This window comes from Narcine bancroftii, chromosome 2, assembly GCF_036971445.1.
Source record: "Narcine bancroftii isolate sNarBan1 chromosome 2, sNarBan1.hap1, whole genome shotgun sequence".
NCBI classification, from domain to species: domain Eukaryota; kingdom Metazoa; phylum Chordata; class Chondrichthyes; order Torpediniformes; family Narcinidae; genus Narcine; species Narcine bancroftii.
This window is the reverse complement of record NC_091470.1, coordinates 193,859,488-193,877,953: the sequence shown is the minus strand read 5'-3', so window position 1 is coordinate 193,877,953 and position 18,466 is coordinate 193,859,488. Positions and strand designations below refer to the sequence as shown.

Below are 18,466 nucleotides of genomic sequence, written 5' to 3'. Positions count from 1 at the left end.
AGGTTGATGTCGGCAACGAAGATATTTTTGGTGGGTCGTTCCCACTCCCCCCAGTATGGATGATCAGGGGGCGGGGGTTTCCGCCGAACGTAACAAAAGGTGCCGGCCCCTAAAACAGGGTCACAATGGGGATGCTCTGACCCTCCCTCTCCCTCCCTCCTTAACCCACACCCTTGCCCTCCTTCACGGAGCAGCACAGGTCTCCCCCATTCTTCACTCTCCCCTCGCCTTCTCCGCCGTTTCTCCCTCCTCGTCACGCCGCTCTCCGGTGGGAGAGAAGCCCCGGGAGTGGTGGGGAGGCGTTATCCCTCGCTGTTTAGTCCGTCCTCTTCAGCAGCTCCGGATCAGCAGGGGTCTTCAGCTCTGGAGGCCCCCCGGGTAAGTCTGGAGAACTGTTCGGCTGGTAGTTCAAAGAGGAGAGTAGAAAGTCTGGCCCAAAGTCAAACAGGAAAAGTGCAGACACCGGGACTGGGGTAAAAACACAATGCTGGAGAAACTCAGCCCCACCATCCAATCATGAGCTGATCCATTCTCCCACTCAACCCCATTGCCCGGCCTTCTCCCCATAACCTTTGATTCCCTGGCTTATCAACAACCCATCAATCTGTCATAAATATACCCAATAACCCGGCCTCCACAACCGCCTGTGGCCACAAGTTCCACATATTCACTGCCCTCTGGCTGAAGAGATTCCTCCACATCTCTGTTCCAAGGATGCCCTTCAATCCTGATGTTGTGCCCTGTTGTCCTGGACTTTCCCGCTGAGGGGAAACAACCTTTCTACATCGACTCTGTCCACGTCTTTCAATATTCAAAATGTTTCAATGAGATCACCCCCCCCCCCCACCCAACCGTTTTCCTAAATTTCAATGAGTACAGACCATGAGCTGCCAAGAGATGTCCTCTGGTGTTTGCTACTCCTGACTCCTGACCTGGGAAAAATCTCCAGAGGGTCGTTAACTCGGCCTGCGACATCACAGGCACCAGTCTCCGCTCCATCGAGGACATCTACAAGAGGCTGTGTCTTAATAAAACAGCCTCTCCTCAAAGACCCCCACCACCCAGGCCATGCCCTCTTCACTCTACTCCAGGAGCCTGAAGACGAGCACCCAGTGGCACAAGGACGGCTTCTTCCCCTCTGCCATCAGATTTCTGAATGGACAACGAACCCCAGGCCTTGCCTCACTTTGAATTTTTGTGAACTAATTTTTCTTATTTATCTTTGTAATGTGGTTTCAAGAAACTTTTGCCCTGTGATGCTGCTGCAAAATAACAAATTTCTTGACGATAAATTCTGATTATGAGAAACCCATTCCCCCTGTACATCATTCCAATTTCCATCAATTCCCATTTCTGGTGTGTAGAGCAAATGATCCTAACTCTTTTAACAAATGTTGCCCCACCGCCCAGCAATGCACCAGGATGCTTGCTAACCTCTGGCCAGCGCCTCCATACTGATCTGGATTCTCTCTCGCACACAGCAACGCCACCATTGAATAGAAATCAGGAGCTAGAGCCCAAGGTGCCTCTGCAGGGGCGATTGCGGCAGAACTATCATCCTTCACCAGCCCTGCCCGGGATCTGACAAGACTGCACGGATTGGGAATCGAAGCTGGGATCTTCTGGTCAAAGTGAGACGATTATGAGGTTCCCCTAGCAAGAGGTCCACAAGGTGAAGCCTACAGCTTTAACAGTTCTCTCTCTCCTGGACATTTCCATGTCTCTCACATACTCAACACCTTCAATTTTAGACATAGAGCATGGTATCAGGGCCTTCCAGCCCAAGCCGTCCAAATATAAGAACACAAGACGTAGCAGTAGGCCATTCAGCCCATTGAATTTATAAGCTCATCACAAGGCTATTTAGACCATTGCTTGGAAACTACATACTGTATATACTCATGAAAGAGTTGTTTTTTTGGACCAATATTACAGGTCAAATTTGGGGATCCACTTTTACATGGATACTAAGCGCCTGCAAGGTGTCAGGAGCTCAAGCAGTCGTGACCGGGTTGGCAGCTTCGATAGGCAGGCAGCTGGGGCAAGGATCCGTGGTTGGGGTGTCAGGGCCGAGGCGAGGGTTTGCAATTGGGGCATCGGGAACCTGCATGAGCGGGCGGTCGGTCAGGGCCAAAAAATAGGTGGGGGGGGGGGTCAACATTAACTTGGGATTGACTATTACAGGATATGGTATATGGTATATGGTACATAATGGGTCACTGCATTGCAGGGACGATGTGTTATACTGGGGTGCCCTGTGCCAGTCCAATACTTCCCCGGAGTCTGCAACTCCTCAAAGTCCTGCAGGTTTGGGGGGGGGGGGAACAACAACACTGGGCTCCATTAGCAGGCCGTTTAAACCCTGTACTACATAAGCACCAGGCATTAGGACCTTGCAGAACATCACTGTGTCTCCACTCCCCATTCTCCCAGGTCCACATTGGTGGTAGCATTGCCAATATTCTAGATATTAAATACATTCAGTGAGATAGCATCTAGTTCGAATGGAAACAACCTGACTGCTTCCATCCATGCATTTTATAACTTGATATGTCTCTGAAAAATCCCCCTTTATCCAATAAACACCAGTGAGAGTAATCTCAGGCTATGAATTCTCTCCTTGTAAGCTTTCCCCGTCATTTCTGGAATCACGTGTTGTCCAAGAAAGTCTGCAGACGCTGGGGTTGTAGTGGAATACATTAATGTGCTGGAGAAACTCAGCGGGTCAGTCAGCATCTGTGGAAGGATACTCGTGGCCCTGATATGTTCACTGGTCTTCTCTGTGTTTTTATATATTGTATTTAAGTTTTCCTTTATCCTGACCTGCTGATTTGTTGCACTCATCTGTCTCTGGTCTCTTGTAGATCGCCTATTCTGGTTGCACGCATGGCTTCATAGAGCATAGAAATCTGTAGCACATTACAGGCCCTTCGTCCCACAGTGCTGTGCCGACCCAATAACCAAGTCTAACAATTGCCTAGAAGTTCTTCACTTCACAACCTTCCATTTTTATGTTCCACAAACCTAATGGTCTCTTGAAAGACTCCATCGTCCCTGCCTCCACCACCATTACCAGCAGTGCATTCCCTGCATCCACCCCTCTCTGTGTGAAGAACATCCCCTCTGTACTTACTCCCAAGCATCTTAAAACTACACCCCCTCGTGTTGGCCATTTCAGCCCCGGGGAGAAAGCCTCTGGTCGTCCACACCTTGTACACCTTGTACACCTCAATCAGGTTGCCAGTCATCCTCCATCACTCCAAGGAGAAAAGACCAAATTGTAAGGAAAGAGATGCGGTCACCAGGGTTTCAACAGACAGAACTTGGTCTTGACGTAAGTTGCAACTTATTCTTCACAAGCCTCTGATGAAACTTGGGTAGGTGAATATTAACTTTTTTCTCCAAATGAGTACATTGTTGTTTGCTCAGTTAGTGTCTGGAAATGTGTCCTTGAGCGCTGCTGCCCAGAACCATTCTTGGTTTGTGCCATGTTAGTTGGTCTCCAGTGGGATAAGTTTTTGTCACGTGCCAGGGTGTATTGAGAATGTTTGTTTTGCTGAGATGTAAACAAAGTATGAGATGGCCGTTGAACTATATGACTATAAATATTAATGGAATACATAACCAAATCAAAAGGAAGAGGTTATTAAATTTACCTGAAAAAAGAAAAAAATTGATACAGCATTTGTGCAGGAAACGCACGTGTAGGGCACGTAATGGCAACATCATATAACTCAAAAGCCAGAGGTGTAGTTATATTAATCAATAAAAATATACAAATCAAAATAAAGGAGGAAATAATAGATCCAGCAGGGAGATACATAATGTTAAAATGTCAGATATATTCAGAACTCTGGAATTTGGTCAATATATATGCACCTAATGAAGAGGATCAAAAGTTTATGCAAGATATCTTTTTGAAGATTGTAGTTATGCATGGGGAATATATTGATAGGAGGGGACTTTAACCTTAATTTGGATTCAAAAATGGATAAAACTGGACAAAAGACTAGCAGAAAGAACAAAGTAGCAAATTTATGCTTAAATCAATGCAGGAAATGCAACTTTTGGATATATGGAGGAGACAACACCCAAAGGAGAAGGAATACTGATATTATTTGAGTAGACATAAACATACTCAAGGATTGACCTGATCCTGTTGTCAGCCCATATCTAAGGTGTTCTCCTACATCTTCTTATCAAAATTATTATTGATGCAAAATCAACTAATCCCTTTCACAATAGATAACCTTTCCTTTAGAGAATGGGAGAGAAAAGGGATTAAAAGAATAGAAAATTGCATTTTGGGAAATAATTTATTATCTTTTGAACAAATGAAGTACAAATATGGTATAACTCATGGTACAATGTTTGCATGCCACCAACTGAAAACCTACTGAAAGGACAAATTGGGAAGCAGGGTGAGGTTACCAGAAGGAAGCAGCTTTGAATATGTGATTACAGACACAATGATCATTAAAAGATTTATAACAAACATGTACATCAAACTGCAAGAGAAAGAGAACAATGAAATAAGGTGTAAACCCAAACAAAAGCGGGAACAAGATCTAAACATAAAGATAAAAAATGAAAACTGGTAAAAGCTATGCTCCGGAACTATGAGAAATACAATAGACATGAGGTTACGCATGATACAATATAATTGGTTACACAGGCTATATATCACGCCCCAAAAGTTAAATAAATGGGACCCAACATTATCAGATAGATGTTTTCGCTGTAAGAAGGAAACAGGAACAACAGTACATGCAATTTGGGCATGTGAGAAAGTGGAAAAGTTTTGGGAAGATCTAAATCAGGTATTTAAATAAAATCGCAAAAAGCAACATACAAAAAATCCAGAGATCTTTCTTCTAAGTAATATAATAAGGAAAGAACTAGGCCTCAAATTGGATGAAGCACAAAAAAGATTTATTATGATAGCCTTAGCTGTAGCAAAAAAATGTATAATGTCAACCTGGAAATCAGAAGAGAGCCTGAGAGTACAGTAATGGTACATAGAAATGAATAAATGTATTCCATTAGAAAAAATAACATATAATTAAAAAAATAAAGTCACAGTATTCGAACAAATTTGGGAGCCGTACATGGAACACAACAGAGAGGGCCTACTGTGGACCTCCACCCCCTAAAATGACAGAATGAGAAGAAGACGAAATGAACTGACCCAGTGTGTAAAAGTAGATGACACAATTTTCTTGTTTATTTTCATTGTGTGATGACATTGTTTAATGGGTTTACCACCTACGGCTCCTAGAACGCTTCCACCAGCGTTGTCTCCGCTCCATCCTCAACATCCATTGGAGCGCTCACACCCCTAACGTCGAGGTACTCGAGATGGCAGAGGTCGACAGCATCGAGTCCACGCTGCTGAAGATCCAGCTGCGCTGGATGGGTCACGTCTCCAGAATGGAGGACCATCGCCTTCCCAAGATCGTATTATATGGCGAGCTCTCCACTGGCCACCGTGACAGAGGTGCACCAAAGAAAAGGTACAAGGACTGCCTAAAGAAATCTCTTGGTGCCTGCCACATTGACCACCGCCAGTGGGCTGATAACGCCTCAAACCGTGCATCTTGGCGCCTCACAGTTTGGCGGGCAGCAGCCTCCTTTGAAGAAGACCGCAGAGCCCACCTCACTGACAAAAGGCAAAGGAGGAAAAACCCAACACCCAACCCCAACCAACCAATTTTCCCTTGCAACCGCTGCAATCGTGTCTGCCTGTCCCGCATCGGATTGGTCAGCCACAAACGAGCCTGCAGCTGACGTGGACTTTTTTACCCCCTCCATAAATCTTCGTCCGCGAAGCCAAGCCAAAGAAGATGTATTGTAGATGTTGAACGTTTATGGGTAGGGAGGGGGATGGGAAGGAGGGAGGGAAGGGAGGGGGGAAAAGGGGAGAAAATGACACTGTATATTCAAGAGGGAAATGTTTGTGTGTATTTTGGTTAATATGGTTCAGAGTGAAAAATAAAAAATTTTTTAAGAAAGAATGTTTGTTTTGGAAGCAATCCAGCAAAGCATCCATATATGGTTCAACATGTCAGTGCCTCTACTTCCTCAGGAGTTTGGTAATTACATCGGAAACCCTGACAAATGGGTATTGGAAATTGAGCTGACCGGCTGCGTCGCAGTCTGGTATGGGGACACCAATACCCCCGAGCATAAAGCCCTGCGGGGCGTGGCAAGATGGCGTAAGGATTAGACGTGCCTTCCAGTCCTCTCCTGACTCGATCTTATTGTTTTGTCTAGAAATGCCCGTTAAAATTCTTTAAAAGTTTAGATAACTTCAGTGCTGTTAATTTAACTTATGGTACAATTGGTGGAAAAGAGCAAAAAAAAACGACAACAGATCATCAAAAAACTACATTTTCCATAAGTTCAAGTTTTGGAGCCTATCTACAGGAAAGACACCGGGACTCAGCCTGAAATGGATCCCAGGAGAGAGGTACAGCTTTCGGATGTAGAGATCAATGTTACATCGGTAGAGCCCTCTAAAGAGAGCGCCAAACTGCCTTTAGAACAAAGAGTTACTCAGGTTCGCACATGTGCAGTAGCATCTGACGGCAATGTTATGAATGAACCACTTGTAGTAACATCAGTTGAAGTACCGGCTGGGGAAAGGCATTTGTCAACTGTAGCGGTGGCACTGCAAACTGCACCTCTTGAGATAAAAGAACCTATACAACTTGATGTACTGGGAGAAATTAATACATTATGGACTGGGGAAAATCCTGGCCAGCGTCCTCCAGTCACTGCTGGAAAGGCTGTGACTGGGGTTTCCACACGCAGCTATACTACAAGGAAGGCAACCAGAATGAAGGAAGCAAAAGAAGACCCTTTGGTTATGCAGAAGAAGCAGAAATCTGTTGAGCCAGAATCTCTTCCAATTGAAAAGATTCTTGTGAATCTTGAATCTAAATTATCTTATACAATGCAGGGATTATCTAAGATTATGACTGAACTTGGTACTAGGTTCAATACTCTGATGGAAATAAATTCTCAACAGATGGCTGAGTTTGGAGCTTTTAAGCTTGAAGTGAGAGATAAATTTAATTCGTGTGAAGAAGATATAGATGAAATACGAGATCAAGTTTCAGATATGACCAAAATGGTCGAAGATTTACAAACTCAAAATAAAAATTTGTTGAAAAAGATTAATTATTTGGAAAACCAATCCAGACGGAACAATATAAAGATTATTGGTTTGCCGGAAGGAATGGAGGGACCAGACCCAAGAAAATTTTTTACTGAATGGATTCCGCAGGTGCTGGGTCAAGAACATTTCCCGGAAGGTATAATACTGGAACGTGCTCACAGAGCCTTGCGTAGAAGACCTATTTCAGGTCAAAGTCCAAGACCTGTTTTGGTTCGTTGCTTGAATTATTACGACAGAGAAATAATTTTACGAGTGGCTATTAGAAATGCACAACAGAGAAAATCACCCTTGATGATTCAAAATAATCGAGTTTTCTTCTATGTGGATTTGAGTCAAGAAGTTATGTTCCAACGACAGGAATTCAACTCTGCTAAAGAGTTGTTGTGGAAGAAAGGTTATAAGGCAACCTATAGATATCCAGCTGTTTTGAAGGTTTTTCAAGATGGTTACCAACCAAAGTTCTTTGATTCTCCAAAGGAAGCTATAGCATTTACTCAAGAGCCGCCAATTACTCAGTTTCAACAGAGACGTAGTCCGCCGCGATCTCTAAGGAGACAAGAGATGGAAGAAAAGAGCCGTGCTCCAAGAAGGAATGGTTGTAATGGTGACTCGGCAGTTGGAGTTGATTAAAAGAAGAGTTGTTCTTTTTTGTTCTAATGTTTTTGTTAAAAAAAAGGAATATTAAATAATGATGATGTTAGTTTAAGATGAAGTGAGAGTTGGGGGAGAGAACTGGATAGGCACTATTTCCTGAAAGTCATCTGCTACGTATGACTTATCTCACACCCATTTTTTTTTGGGAGTTACCGCATTGCACGGTTTAGGCGGGAGGGGGTATTTTTAACCTCCTACCTGATTTTTTTTCTTTTTTTTTGTATTATTAGATTAAAGAGTGAAGGGTTTTTTTTTGTGTTTATAAAAAAAACATAAGAAAGTATTTGATTGTTTAAAAAACTAAAAATTGATGTGGTTTTTTTTGTAAAGTTTATTCAGTAGATAAGGAATATTTGAAATTTAAATGTGAATGGGATGGATAAGTTTTTTTTAATATTTTTTCTTTAACTTTAAGGTGAAAGGAGTGGTAATTCTGGTGTATATTATTTTGCTATTTTAGTTATAGAACCAAGGGAATAATGGTGAAAGTTATAAATTGAATTGTACAATTCTTAATGGGGCTTGAATTTTGTTTGTGGTTTATGCTCCATTTGCTGAAGATATAGATTTTGTTGTAGATGTGTTTTTATTATTTGGATATCTGAATTTTAACATAATGATTGGGGATATTTAAATGTGGTATTGGAGCTTTTATTGGATAATTATTCAAGAGTAAAAGGGAAAAATGGTGGAAGAGTACCAAAATTGAATTATACAATGCTTAATGAGGTTTGAATTTTGTTTTAAGATGGTGGTTTATGTGACTAATATGATGATAGATGTGAAGTTAGTTGATATTTTGTGAAGGTTTATCTCTATAGAGAAAGTTTTTCTTCATCTTTTTTTTCTCATGCTACAATTTTTTTTAAAGAATTGATTATTGTTTAAGAATTTTTGATAGACAATGTTACTAACTTTACTAATTTTTTATATTAAGTTTGAGTTAAATATATGTTTCATCTTAACTCTGTTAAATATATGTATTTAAGTTTGATTTAAATATGTTTTTTAAGTCTGATATCTTAGTATTAATTACTTCTCTTTTTGTTAGTATTTTAATCGGTTATGTTTTTTTTTTGTAAGTGGGTTTTTTTCTCACATATATTATTAACTTTATTAATTCTTCACTCTTTATTTTTGGGGGGAAAGGGGGGGGTTGGACTAATTTGAGTTGGGTTATTAATGTGTAATAATTATTGGGGAGGGTATAGTTTATTTAGATTACTGATACTGTATTGTAATTTTATTATTTTATTCTTAATTTTTTTAAAAATGTAATCCTATATATTATTCATGTTATAAAATCTTAAATAAAGTTTAAAAAAAAAAGCCCTGCAAAAGGATAGCCCAGAACATCACAGACAAAACCCTCCCCACTGTTGTGAACATCCACAGGGAACACTGCCAGCGGAGAGCAGCAGCGATCATCAAGGATCCACCCCACCTAACAGCAGCGTCGTATAATTCAAAAGCAAGAGGAGTAGCTATATTAATTAGTAAAAATGTGCCAATTAAAATAGAAGAGGAAATAATAGATCCAGCAGGGAGATATGTAATGATAAAATGTCAGATATATTCGGAGTTTTGGAATTTACTCAATGTATATTCACCTAACGAAGAAAATCAAAAGTTTATGCAAGATATTTTTATGAAGATAGCAGATACGCAAGGGAACATATTAATAGGAGGGGATTTCAACCTGAATTTGGATTCAAATATGGACAAAACTGGGAAAAAAATGAACAGAAAGAACAAAGTAACCAAATTTATAATTAAATCGATGGAAGAAATGCAACTTTTGGATATATGGAGGAAACAACAACCAAAGGAAAAGGAATATTCATATTACTCGGCTAGACATAAAACATACTCAAGAATACACCTATTTTTGTTATCAGCTCGTATGCAAGATACAGTAAGAAAAACAGAATATAAAGCTAGAATATTATCGGACCATTCACCCTTGATATTGACAATAGAGTTAGAGGACATCCCTCCAAGAACGTATAGATGGAGATTAAACTCCATGCTACTTAAAAGGCAGGATTTTAGAGAATTCATTGAAAGACAAATTAAAATGTACTTTGAAATAAATACGGAATCAGTGAAAGATAAGTTTATACTATGGGATGCAATGAAAGCGTTCATTAGAGGGCAAATAATAAGTTATGTAACCAAGATGAAGAAGGACTATAATCAGGAAACAGAGCAGTTGGAAAGGGAAATAGTAAATATAGAAAAAGAATTAGCAATGAAGGAAGATACAACAAAAAGAAGAGAATTGGCAGATAAAAAAATAAAATATGAAACACTACAAACATAAGGTGGAGAAGAACATAATGAAGACAAAACAGAAATATTATGAATTAGGGGAAAAAACGCACAAAATTCTAGCATGGCAGCTTAAGACAGAACAAGCTAAGAAAATGGTATTGGCATCAAGGAAAAAAGACAAACAAATCACATATAATCCAACGGAAATCAAGGAAAACTTTAGAGAATTCTATGAACAATTATACCAAACTGAAAACGAAGGGAAAGAAGGGAAAATACATGAATTTTTAACCAAAATTGAACTACCAAAACTACAAATAGAGGAACAAAATAAATTAACAGAACCATTTGAAATAGTAGAAATACAAGAGATAATAAAAAAATTACCAAATAATAAAACACCAGGAGAGGATGGATTCCCAATAGAATTCTATAAAACATTTAAAGATTTATTAATTCCTCCCCTCCTGGAAGTAATCAACCAGATTGATAAAACACAAAGCTTACCAGATTCATGTAAAACATGAATACTAAAGCAAGGGAAAGATCCACTCGCAACAGCGTCATATAGACCAATATCATTACTTAACACAGATTATAAGATAATAGCTAAACTATTAGCAAACAGATTAGCAGATTATGTACCTAAAATGGTAAACCTAGACCAAACTGGATTTATTATAAAAAGACGCACAACAGACAATATTTGTAAATTTATTAACTTAATTCATGCAGTAGAAGGGAGTAAAGCGCCAACAGTAGCAGTTGCTTTAGATGCAGAGAAGGCCTTTGACAGAGTAGAATGGAATTATTTATTCAAAGTATTGCAAAAATTCAGTTTACCAGAGAAGTATATTAATTGGATTAAAGCATTATATAAGGGGCCATTGGCGAAAGTGACAGTAAATGGATATATATCAAAGCAATTTAACTTAAGCAGGTCAACACGGCAGGGATGCCCACTATCACCCTTATTGTTCACGTTAGCTATAGAACCACTAGCAGAATTGATAAGAACAGAAAATAATATAAAAGGGATAAAAATAAAAGACAAGGAATATAAAATCAGTTTATTTGCGGATGATGTTATAGTATACTTAACAGAACCAGAACTATCAATAAAAGAATTATATAAGAAATTGAATGAATATGGAGAAGTGTCAGGTTAAAAGATTAATGTAAATAAAAGTGAAGCAATGCCAATGAATAATGCGGATTTCTCAAAATTTAAGAAGGAATCACCATTCAGATGGCAAATGCAAGCAATAAGATACCTAGATATACAAATAAATAAAAATCTCGGCCATCTATATAAACTCAATTATCCACTAATGAAAACATTACAGGACGATTTAGAGCATTGGAAAGATTTACCATTAACACTAATAGGAAGGATAAACTGTATTAAAATGAACATTTTCCCAAGGATATTATACCTATTTCAGGCATTGCCAATACACTTGACAGAGAAATTCTTCAAGGAGTTAAAGAAAATAATAAGGAAATTTTTATGGAAAGGGGGGAAACCGAGGATAGCACTAGATAAATTAACAGAATGGTATAAACAAGGAGGCTTACAACTGCCAAACTTTAAAAATTATTATAGAGCAGCACAATTAAGATACCTATCAGATTTTTATCAAAGGGAAAAGCCAGATTGGACTAGATTAGAATTAGATAAAATAGGGGAAAAGATACCTGAACACATATATAAATTGGATGAAAAATTGGTACAACGTAGGAGTTCTCCAGTATTACATCATCTACTCAATATTTGGAAAAAGATTCATGTAGAAAGGAATAAAACAAATTACTAATTACCAAAACTAATATTGATGCAAAATAAGTTACTCCCTTTTACAATAGATAACCTTTCCTTTTGAGAATGGAAGAAAAAAGGGATCAAAAGAATAGAAAATTATTTTTCAGGAAATAGATTATTATTCTTTGAACAAATGAAAGATAAATACAATATAACTCAAGATACAGTGCTGGCATATTACCAATTGAGATCCTACTTGAAGGACAAATTAGGAATCAGTCTGAGGTTACCAGAGGGAAGTAACTTTGAATATGTGATTACAGATACAACGATAATCAAAAGATTTATAACAAATATGTATATTAAACTGCAAGAAAAGGAGAATGAGGAAACAAATGGTAAAACTAAACAAAAATGGGAACAAGATTTAAATATAAAGATAAAAAAGGAAACATGGGAGAAATTATGTTCTGGAACGATGAGAAATACAATAAATACGAGGTTACGTATGATACAATATAACTGGATACACAGGCTATATATTACACCTCAAAAGTTAAATAAATGGGACCCAACAGTATCTGATAGATGTTTTCGATGTAAAAAAGAAATGGGAACAACAATTCATGCAATCTGGACATGTGAGAAAGTAGAAAAATTTTGGGAAGATCTAAACCAAATATTAAATAAAATTACAGAAAACAATATACCAAAAAATCCAGAGATCTTCCTCCTAAGTAACATAAAAAACAAAGAATTTGGAATTGATTTGGATGGTGCACAAAAAAGATTTGTTAAGATAGCTCTAGCCGTAGCAAAAAAATGTATTATGTCAACCTGGAAATTGGAAGATAATTTGAAAATACAACAATGGTATATAGAAATGAATAAATGTATTCCATTAGAAAAAATAACATATAGTTTAAGAAATAATATTGAAATATTTGAACAAATATGGGAGCCTTACATGAAACACAATAGAGAAAACCTACCGGGGACATTCACTACCTAAATTAACGAAAGGAGAAGGAAATGAATAGAATTGACTCAGTGGAATTTCTTGTTTATTTTTATTGAATGACGACATTGTTTGACTGGTTTAATGTATCTTAGATTTTGTACTTTAAATGGATGGGGGGGTGGTAGGGAGGGTGGGATGGGAGGAAGGAGGTTGGGAGATAATGACACTGTATATATTTGAAAAGGAAAATGTTTGTATCATGGTCAATGTGGTTTATGGTGTGAAAAAAAAATTTAAAAAAAAAAGGATCCACCCCACCCAGCGCACGCTCTCTTCTCACTGCTGTCGTTGGGGAAGAGGTCTCAGGGCCATAAGACTCACACCACCAGGTTCAGGAACAGCTGCTACCCCTCCACCATCAGACTCGTCAACAACAAATTGAATCAGAGACTCGTATTAGGACTTTATTGATTTTGTTCTCTCTGAATTGCAGTCAGTTTGTTTACATTCGTTATCTGTTTACATGTGTACGTTGAGTAAAGTTTTTGTGCACTACCAATAAGTGGTAATTCTGCCCAGCCCAGAGGAAAAAGAATCTCAGGGCTGTATGTGATTCTGACAATAAATCTGAATCTGAAGTGAATGGTCCCTGACGTTTCAGGCCTGAGCCCTTCGTCAGGCATAAGATAAAAGAGGGAGTTGCCTGAATGAAATGATGGGAGGAGCTCAAGATGACAAGTTAAAGGTAGATACAGGTGGGAGGGTGAGGAGTATGAGTGAATTCAGCTCCTACTGTTTCACACACCTTGATGAAGGGCTCATCCAAAACACCGGTTTATGTATTTTTATCATTTCACTGTGTGACCTGCTGAGTTTCTCCAGCATCATGTTTTTAACTATGTTGGAGAGACCGGACGCTGACTTGGAGGTCGCTTTGCTGAGCACCTTCACTCTGTCCGCATCAGTGACAGTGGCCAATCGTTTTGATTCTGCATCCCACTCCCACGCTAACATGTCTGTCCTTGGCCTCGTGGACTATCCCACCAAGACCACCCGTCAATTGGAGGAGCAACACCTGATTTTCCATCCAGGCCCTCTCCAACCAGATGGCATTAACTTTGATCTCCGATTTCTGCCAGCCCACTCCCCATTCCCCATCCTTTCCTCCTGGTCTCCAACCTCTTCCTTCACCATTCACAGAGCCATCTTCCCCTGTTTTCTGCAGTACCCTCCCTCCCTTAACAACCATGGGACCGGGCTCCTCCCCCTGCCCCTCCTCCATCTTGTTCAGGTGCCTGCCCACATTTAACTTGATGAAGGGCTTAGGCCCAAAATGTTGGTGATGTACCTTTATCTTTGCTGTATAAAGTTCGCTGTTTGACCTGCTAAGTTTCTCCAGCATTATGTTTTACTGTTTAACAGTTTCCAGGACTGGGACACAACCATGACGTCCGTGAACCATGATGAATTGATGATGACACAAATGCCTAGTTTTTCCAAACGCCTCGGGTCCTGTGTAATCAATGAACCAAAGACTTTTAGTGCACGATCATTTTTATTTTTGATAGTTAAGTTGTAAGATGGTTATAATATGAATGTCTGTGATGCTGCTGTAAAACAACAAATACTGTTTCGGATTCGGATTCCGACATACCTATTTTGACGTTTGGCTGCACTTTGCAATACAAATAATATGTTTGTTTTATATTTAGGTACCAATGATGGATGAAGCCCAGCTTGGTGAGGTCCACCATGCTCTAGTGGAGATGATCTTCACAAGCGGACAGGACAGGGCGCACTGAGCCAATGCAGGTAACTGCAGGTGTATGCTGTCCAACTGGTTCAGCTTTGGACAGTTGCTTCTTCAAACAACAGTGCTATTCCAGGGATGCGACCTCAGCAGACGGCTTCCCAAACCATGTCATTTATTCCGAACAAGGACTCCCACAACGCGAATTCCGAAGTGGTCGGACTGAGTCGGCACCGCAGCGGGCTGCAACATCCGGAGGGTTGCACAAGGAGGCACGGCCAGCCCGGAAGGAGGAGGAGAGTGATGCACTCTTGTGTTCAGGAGTTTCAACGCAGTTCTTGCCCTGCGTGCGAGACCAAAAACTGCGTGTTACTGGTGGGAGGGCCGCTGCCTCAGATGAAAAACCCCTGCCCTGATTTGGGGCAACGATGCTCATCTGGAGCTTTACAAGATCTGGCTGTGTTTTCTCATGCATACATTGAACCAAATTCAGTAACTGATCAACACACTCATGTCAGGCCCAATGCACCTCTGTTAAGTTTTACTCCTCATCTAATGGGGCTCGCCAATTCATTACAGCCTCGCCCTTCCTCTGGGTCAGTACGGCATACTGTTTACTTGCCCTCTGGAGCAATGAGGCACAGACGTTATTCTCAGTCCCATTCTGGGTCATTAAGATCCACCGTAACATCTCAATCCCATGCCATGTCTGGGTCAGGAAGACCGATCGAATCAGCTCAGTTTTATTCCCCCTCTATTTTGAGTAAACGCAGTGGATCATCTCTGGCCCTCTCCATCTCTGGGTCCATAAAACAGACAGATCAACGTCAGACTCACCCCACTTCTGCTTCAAAGAAACACAGTGGACCTTCTCATCCCAAATCTGGCTCAGTGCAGTACACTGAATCATCTCAGTTTCGCCCTGCCTCCGGTTCAGGGAAACAACGTGGATCACCTCAGCCCCCCTCCGTCTCCTGGTCAGTAAGACCCACTGAGTCATCTCCGCCTCCTTCCGCCTGTGGTTCAAGGAACCTACGTGGATCATCCCAGTTTCACTCTGTCTCTGGGTCACGAAGACTGTCCGAAGCACATCCCTCTGCCTCCAGAACAAGAAGACATGCTACAGCGATTCACACTCACTCCATCCCTGCCCCAACAAGACCATGCAAAACATTTCGGCCTCACCTTAGCCCCGATCCAGCCAGGCCCACCAAAACATCTAGGCCTCACTTTAGCCCCGGTCCAGCCAGGCCCACTGAAACATCTCAGCCTCACCTTAGCCCTGGTCCAACCAGGCCCACCAAAACATCTCGGCCTCACCTTAGCCCCAGTCCAGCCAGGCCCACTAAAACATCTTGGCCTCACCTTAGCCCTGATCCAGCCAGGCCCACCAAAACATCTCAGATACTTCCTCATTCTGGTCCAACAGGACAGAATGAAACCTCCCAATCTTGCTCTAGTCCTGGACCAATCAGGCGTGCTAACACATCTCATTCCCACACTAGCCCATTAAGGCACACTGAAATAAATGGGTCTCACACTAGCTCTGGTCCAATAAGGTGTGCTGATACATCTCAATCTCAACCAAGCCCTGGTATTGCAAAGCCCAGTAAGACAAATGGATTGTACACTAGACCTGGCCCAGTAAGGCATTCCAACACATCTTATTCTCACTCAAAGTCTAAGACAACACAACGCCCTGTAACAAATGGGTCTCACCCTCCAATAAGACACGTTCACACATCTCACTACTATACGCCCTCAGTTCTAACAGTTCACCCTGAGAGATATCAATATTCTCCCAAACTTGAGCTGAGAAAACACGCCAACACCGCACATGGTCACTGCAATGACGATAAGTTAGGTCAGATGTCAACCTATGGGTCTAGCTCTGATCCAGTCCTACCAATAGAAAACTCCCAGACTTGCTCCAGATTTAGCATCCCCAGCAATGGCACATTATCTCAGTTGGATCCTCCCTGTCATCCAAAAAACCACGTGGAAATATCTCAGTTGCCTTTTGGCTCTGTACCAGCCAATCTCGCTGAACAGTCTCCATCTCCCCCTGGTTCTCATCCAATAAGGCAGGTAAAAGCATCTCCTTCTCCTGATGGTTTTACAAGGCTCCCTGCTCCTTCAGGTTCAAGTCTAGCATGGAACAGTGAGCCAACTCAACCTCCCTCTCAATCTGTCCCTGACCCTATGAAGTGTGCTGAGGAAGGTACACATCCCACTGTCTGTGACCCAGGAAAGCATCCCATAATATGTCATTCTCCCTCAGTTCCAAGTGGGATTGCCAAATCTCCTTTTTCTAGCTCCGGCCCGATAAGGCACCCTTTCCTTTTTCCATCTCCCATTCGTTCTGGGTCAATAGGACGAACATCGGCCCCTCCCTCGAGCGCTAGCACCATGAGGCACATTGAAAGTGCTCCATCTCCGACTGGCTCTGGTCCACCCCCGTCTGGCGCCAACACCTGGAGGCAGCTCACACCCCCTCCAGCTCCTTTGAGCTCTGCAGCAGGAAGGCCGGCTGAAATACTTCCAACCCTCCCTGCCTCCAGAGGTATTGGGCACTTCAATGCAGAAGCAATTCCCTCCAGCAGTCGTCCAGTCACCTCCACTGAAACTCCTCTGTGTGCCATGCTCTCCAGTCCTGTAGAACACACTAACCCTGCGCGTGCCAACACATCACATGGCAGCAACCTTGGTTCCACAACATTTCCCTCCACAGCTGTGAAGTGCCTACAAGTGTCCCTGTGTATCCCAGGCTCTGACACATCCATATCCCACTGTATTCCCTATCTAGCAGGGTGCTCTCCTGCTCCCTGTGCAGAAAGATGTTCGAACGCGTCTCATTCTCACTTTGACCTCGGCCCCGTAGCTGAAATCCCCGCCTCTCCCTCTGGGCCAGTGACATCGCATTTTGGCCCACCCCCTTACAGATGTTCCAACTCATCGCATTCTCACTCTGGCCTGGAGCCGATAACGCCCGTGGGGCTTTCCTCTGGTCTTGGGTCGGCGAAGTGTGCAGGAGCGTGGTGTTCTTGCTCGCCTCTGGGAAAATGTTCCAACTCTTTCCACTCCCATCTGCCCAGAGATGCCTGGACCTCTGCCACCACTGATGCAGTGGCCCTGCAGTCCATCCTACATCCAGTGAGATGTTCCAACTCAGCTCATTCACACTCCAGCCCTGGTTGAAGAAGAAATCACAGACCACCAGGACCTCCCTCGATCCTTGGTCCAGCGCAGTGTGCCATGATCTCGCACTCTCTCTCATCCGGTGGGATGTTCCAATACATCACCTTCTCTCTTTAACCTTGGTGCAGTAAGCAAAACCTGCCTCATTCAGTCGAGAATCTCCGTCTGATCCTGCTCTAGCATTGCCCTGCTCATTTTGCCCACTCACACTCTCATCTGGGTTTAATAAGGCTTTGAATAATCCTCTGCTCCTTGTGCATCGTTTCTCAGTGCAATCTCCCAGCACAGCTTGCCCTTGCTCTCATATTGCTGAATAAAGTGTTTTCAAAACACACTCACTGGTGCAATAAAATAGATTCAGATCTGTGATGTGGGGTATCTAACGCAACATCGGAAGTCTGATCCAGAATTTCTGAAAGAAATGGAGTAGCGGTCAGTGCAACGGTGTTACAGCGACTGGGGTTCGAATCCCATGCTTCAGCGAGGAGCTTGTACGTCCTCCTCATGTCTGCGTGGGTTCCCCCCCCCCCCCGGGGGCTCTGGTTTTTCTCCCACTGTTTGAAACATACCAGGGATTGTAGATTAATTGGGTGTAATTGGGCGGCATGGGCTGGAAGGGCCAGTTTCCAGGCTGTAAGTCCACATTTAAGTTAAAACCACCAATATCTGTCACCTATGGGGATTGGT

At 41.8% G+C, this 18,466-nt stretch overlaps 1 protein-coding gene across 3 annotated transcripts; it reads left to right on the top strand.

Moving 5' to 3' along the window:
• The first annotated feature begins 144 nt into the window (after positions 1 to 144).
• On the top strand, positions 145 to 18,117 carry LOC138754882 (uncharacterized). 3 transcript variants are annotated; one of them, XM_069919827.1, is made up of 4 exons: positions 145 to 378; positions 1,482 to 1,672; positions 2,865 to 3,334; positions 14,544 to 18,117. In XM_069919827.1, exon 4 carries the CDS (start codon positions 14,720 to 14,722, stop codon positions 17,777 to 17,779), a length of 3,060 nt encoding a protein of 1,019 aa, XP_069775928.1. In that variant the 5' UTR covers positions 145 to 378; positions 1,482 to 1,672; positions 2,865 to 3,334; positions 14,544 to 14,719; the 3' UTR covers positions 17,780 to 18,117. The 3 variants fall into 3 exon arrangements, with proteins under 3 accessions (XP_069775928.1, XP_069775927.1, XP_069775929.1); XM_069919826.1 differs by having other exon boundaries at positions 2,865 to 3,377; XM_069919828.1 differs by lacking the exon at positions 2,865 to 3,334.
• Positions 18,118 to 18,466: the final 349 nt, after the last annotated feature.

Bases quoted from the DNA above. Each gene is read 5' to 3' on its own strand.
- LOC138754882 (XM_069919828.1), top strand. From the start codon at position 14,720: ATGCGACCTCAGCAGACGGCTTCCCAAACCATGTCATTTATTCCGAAC.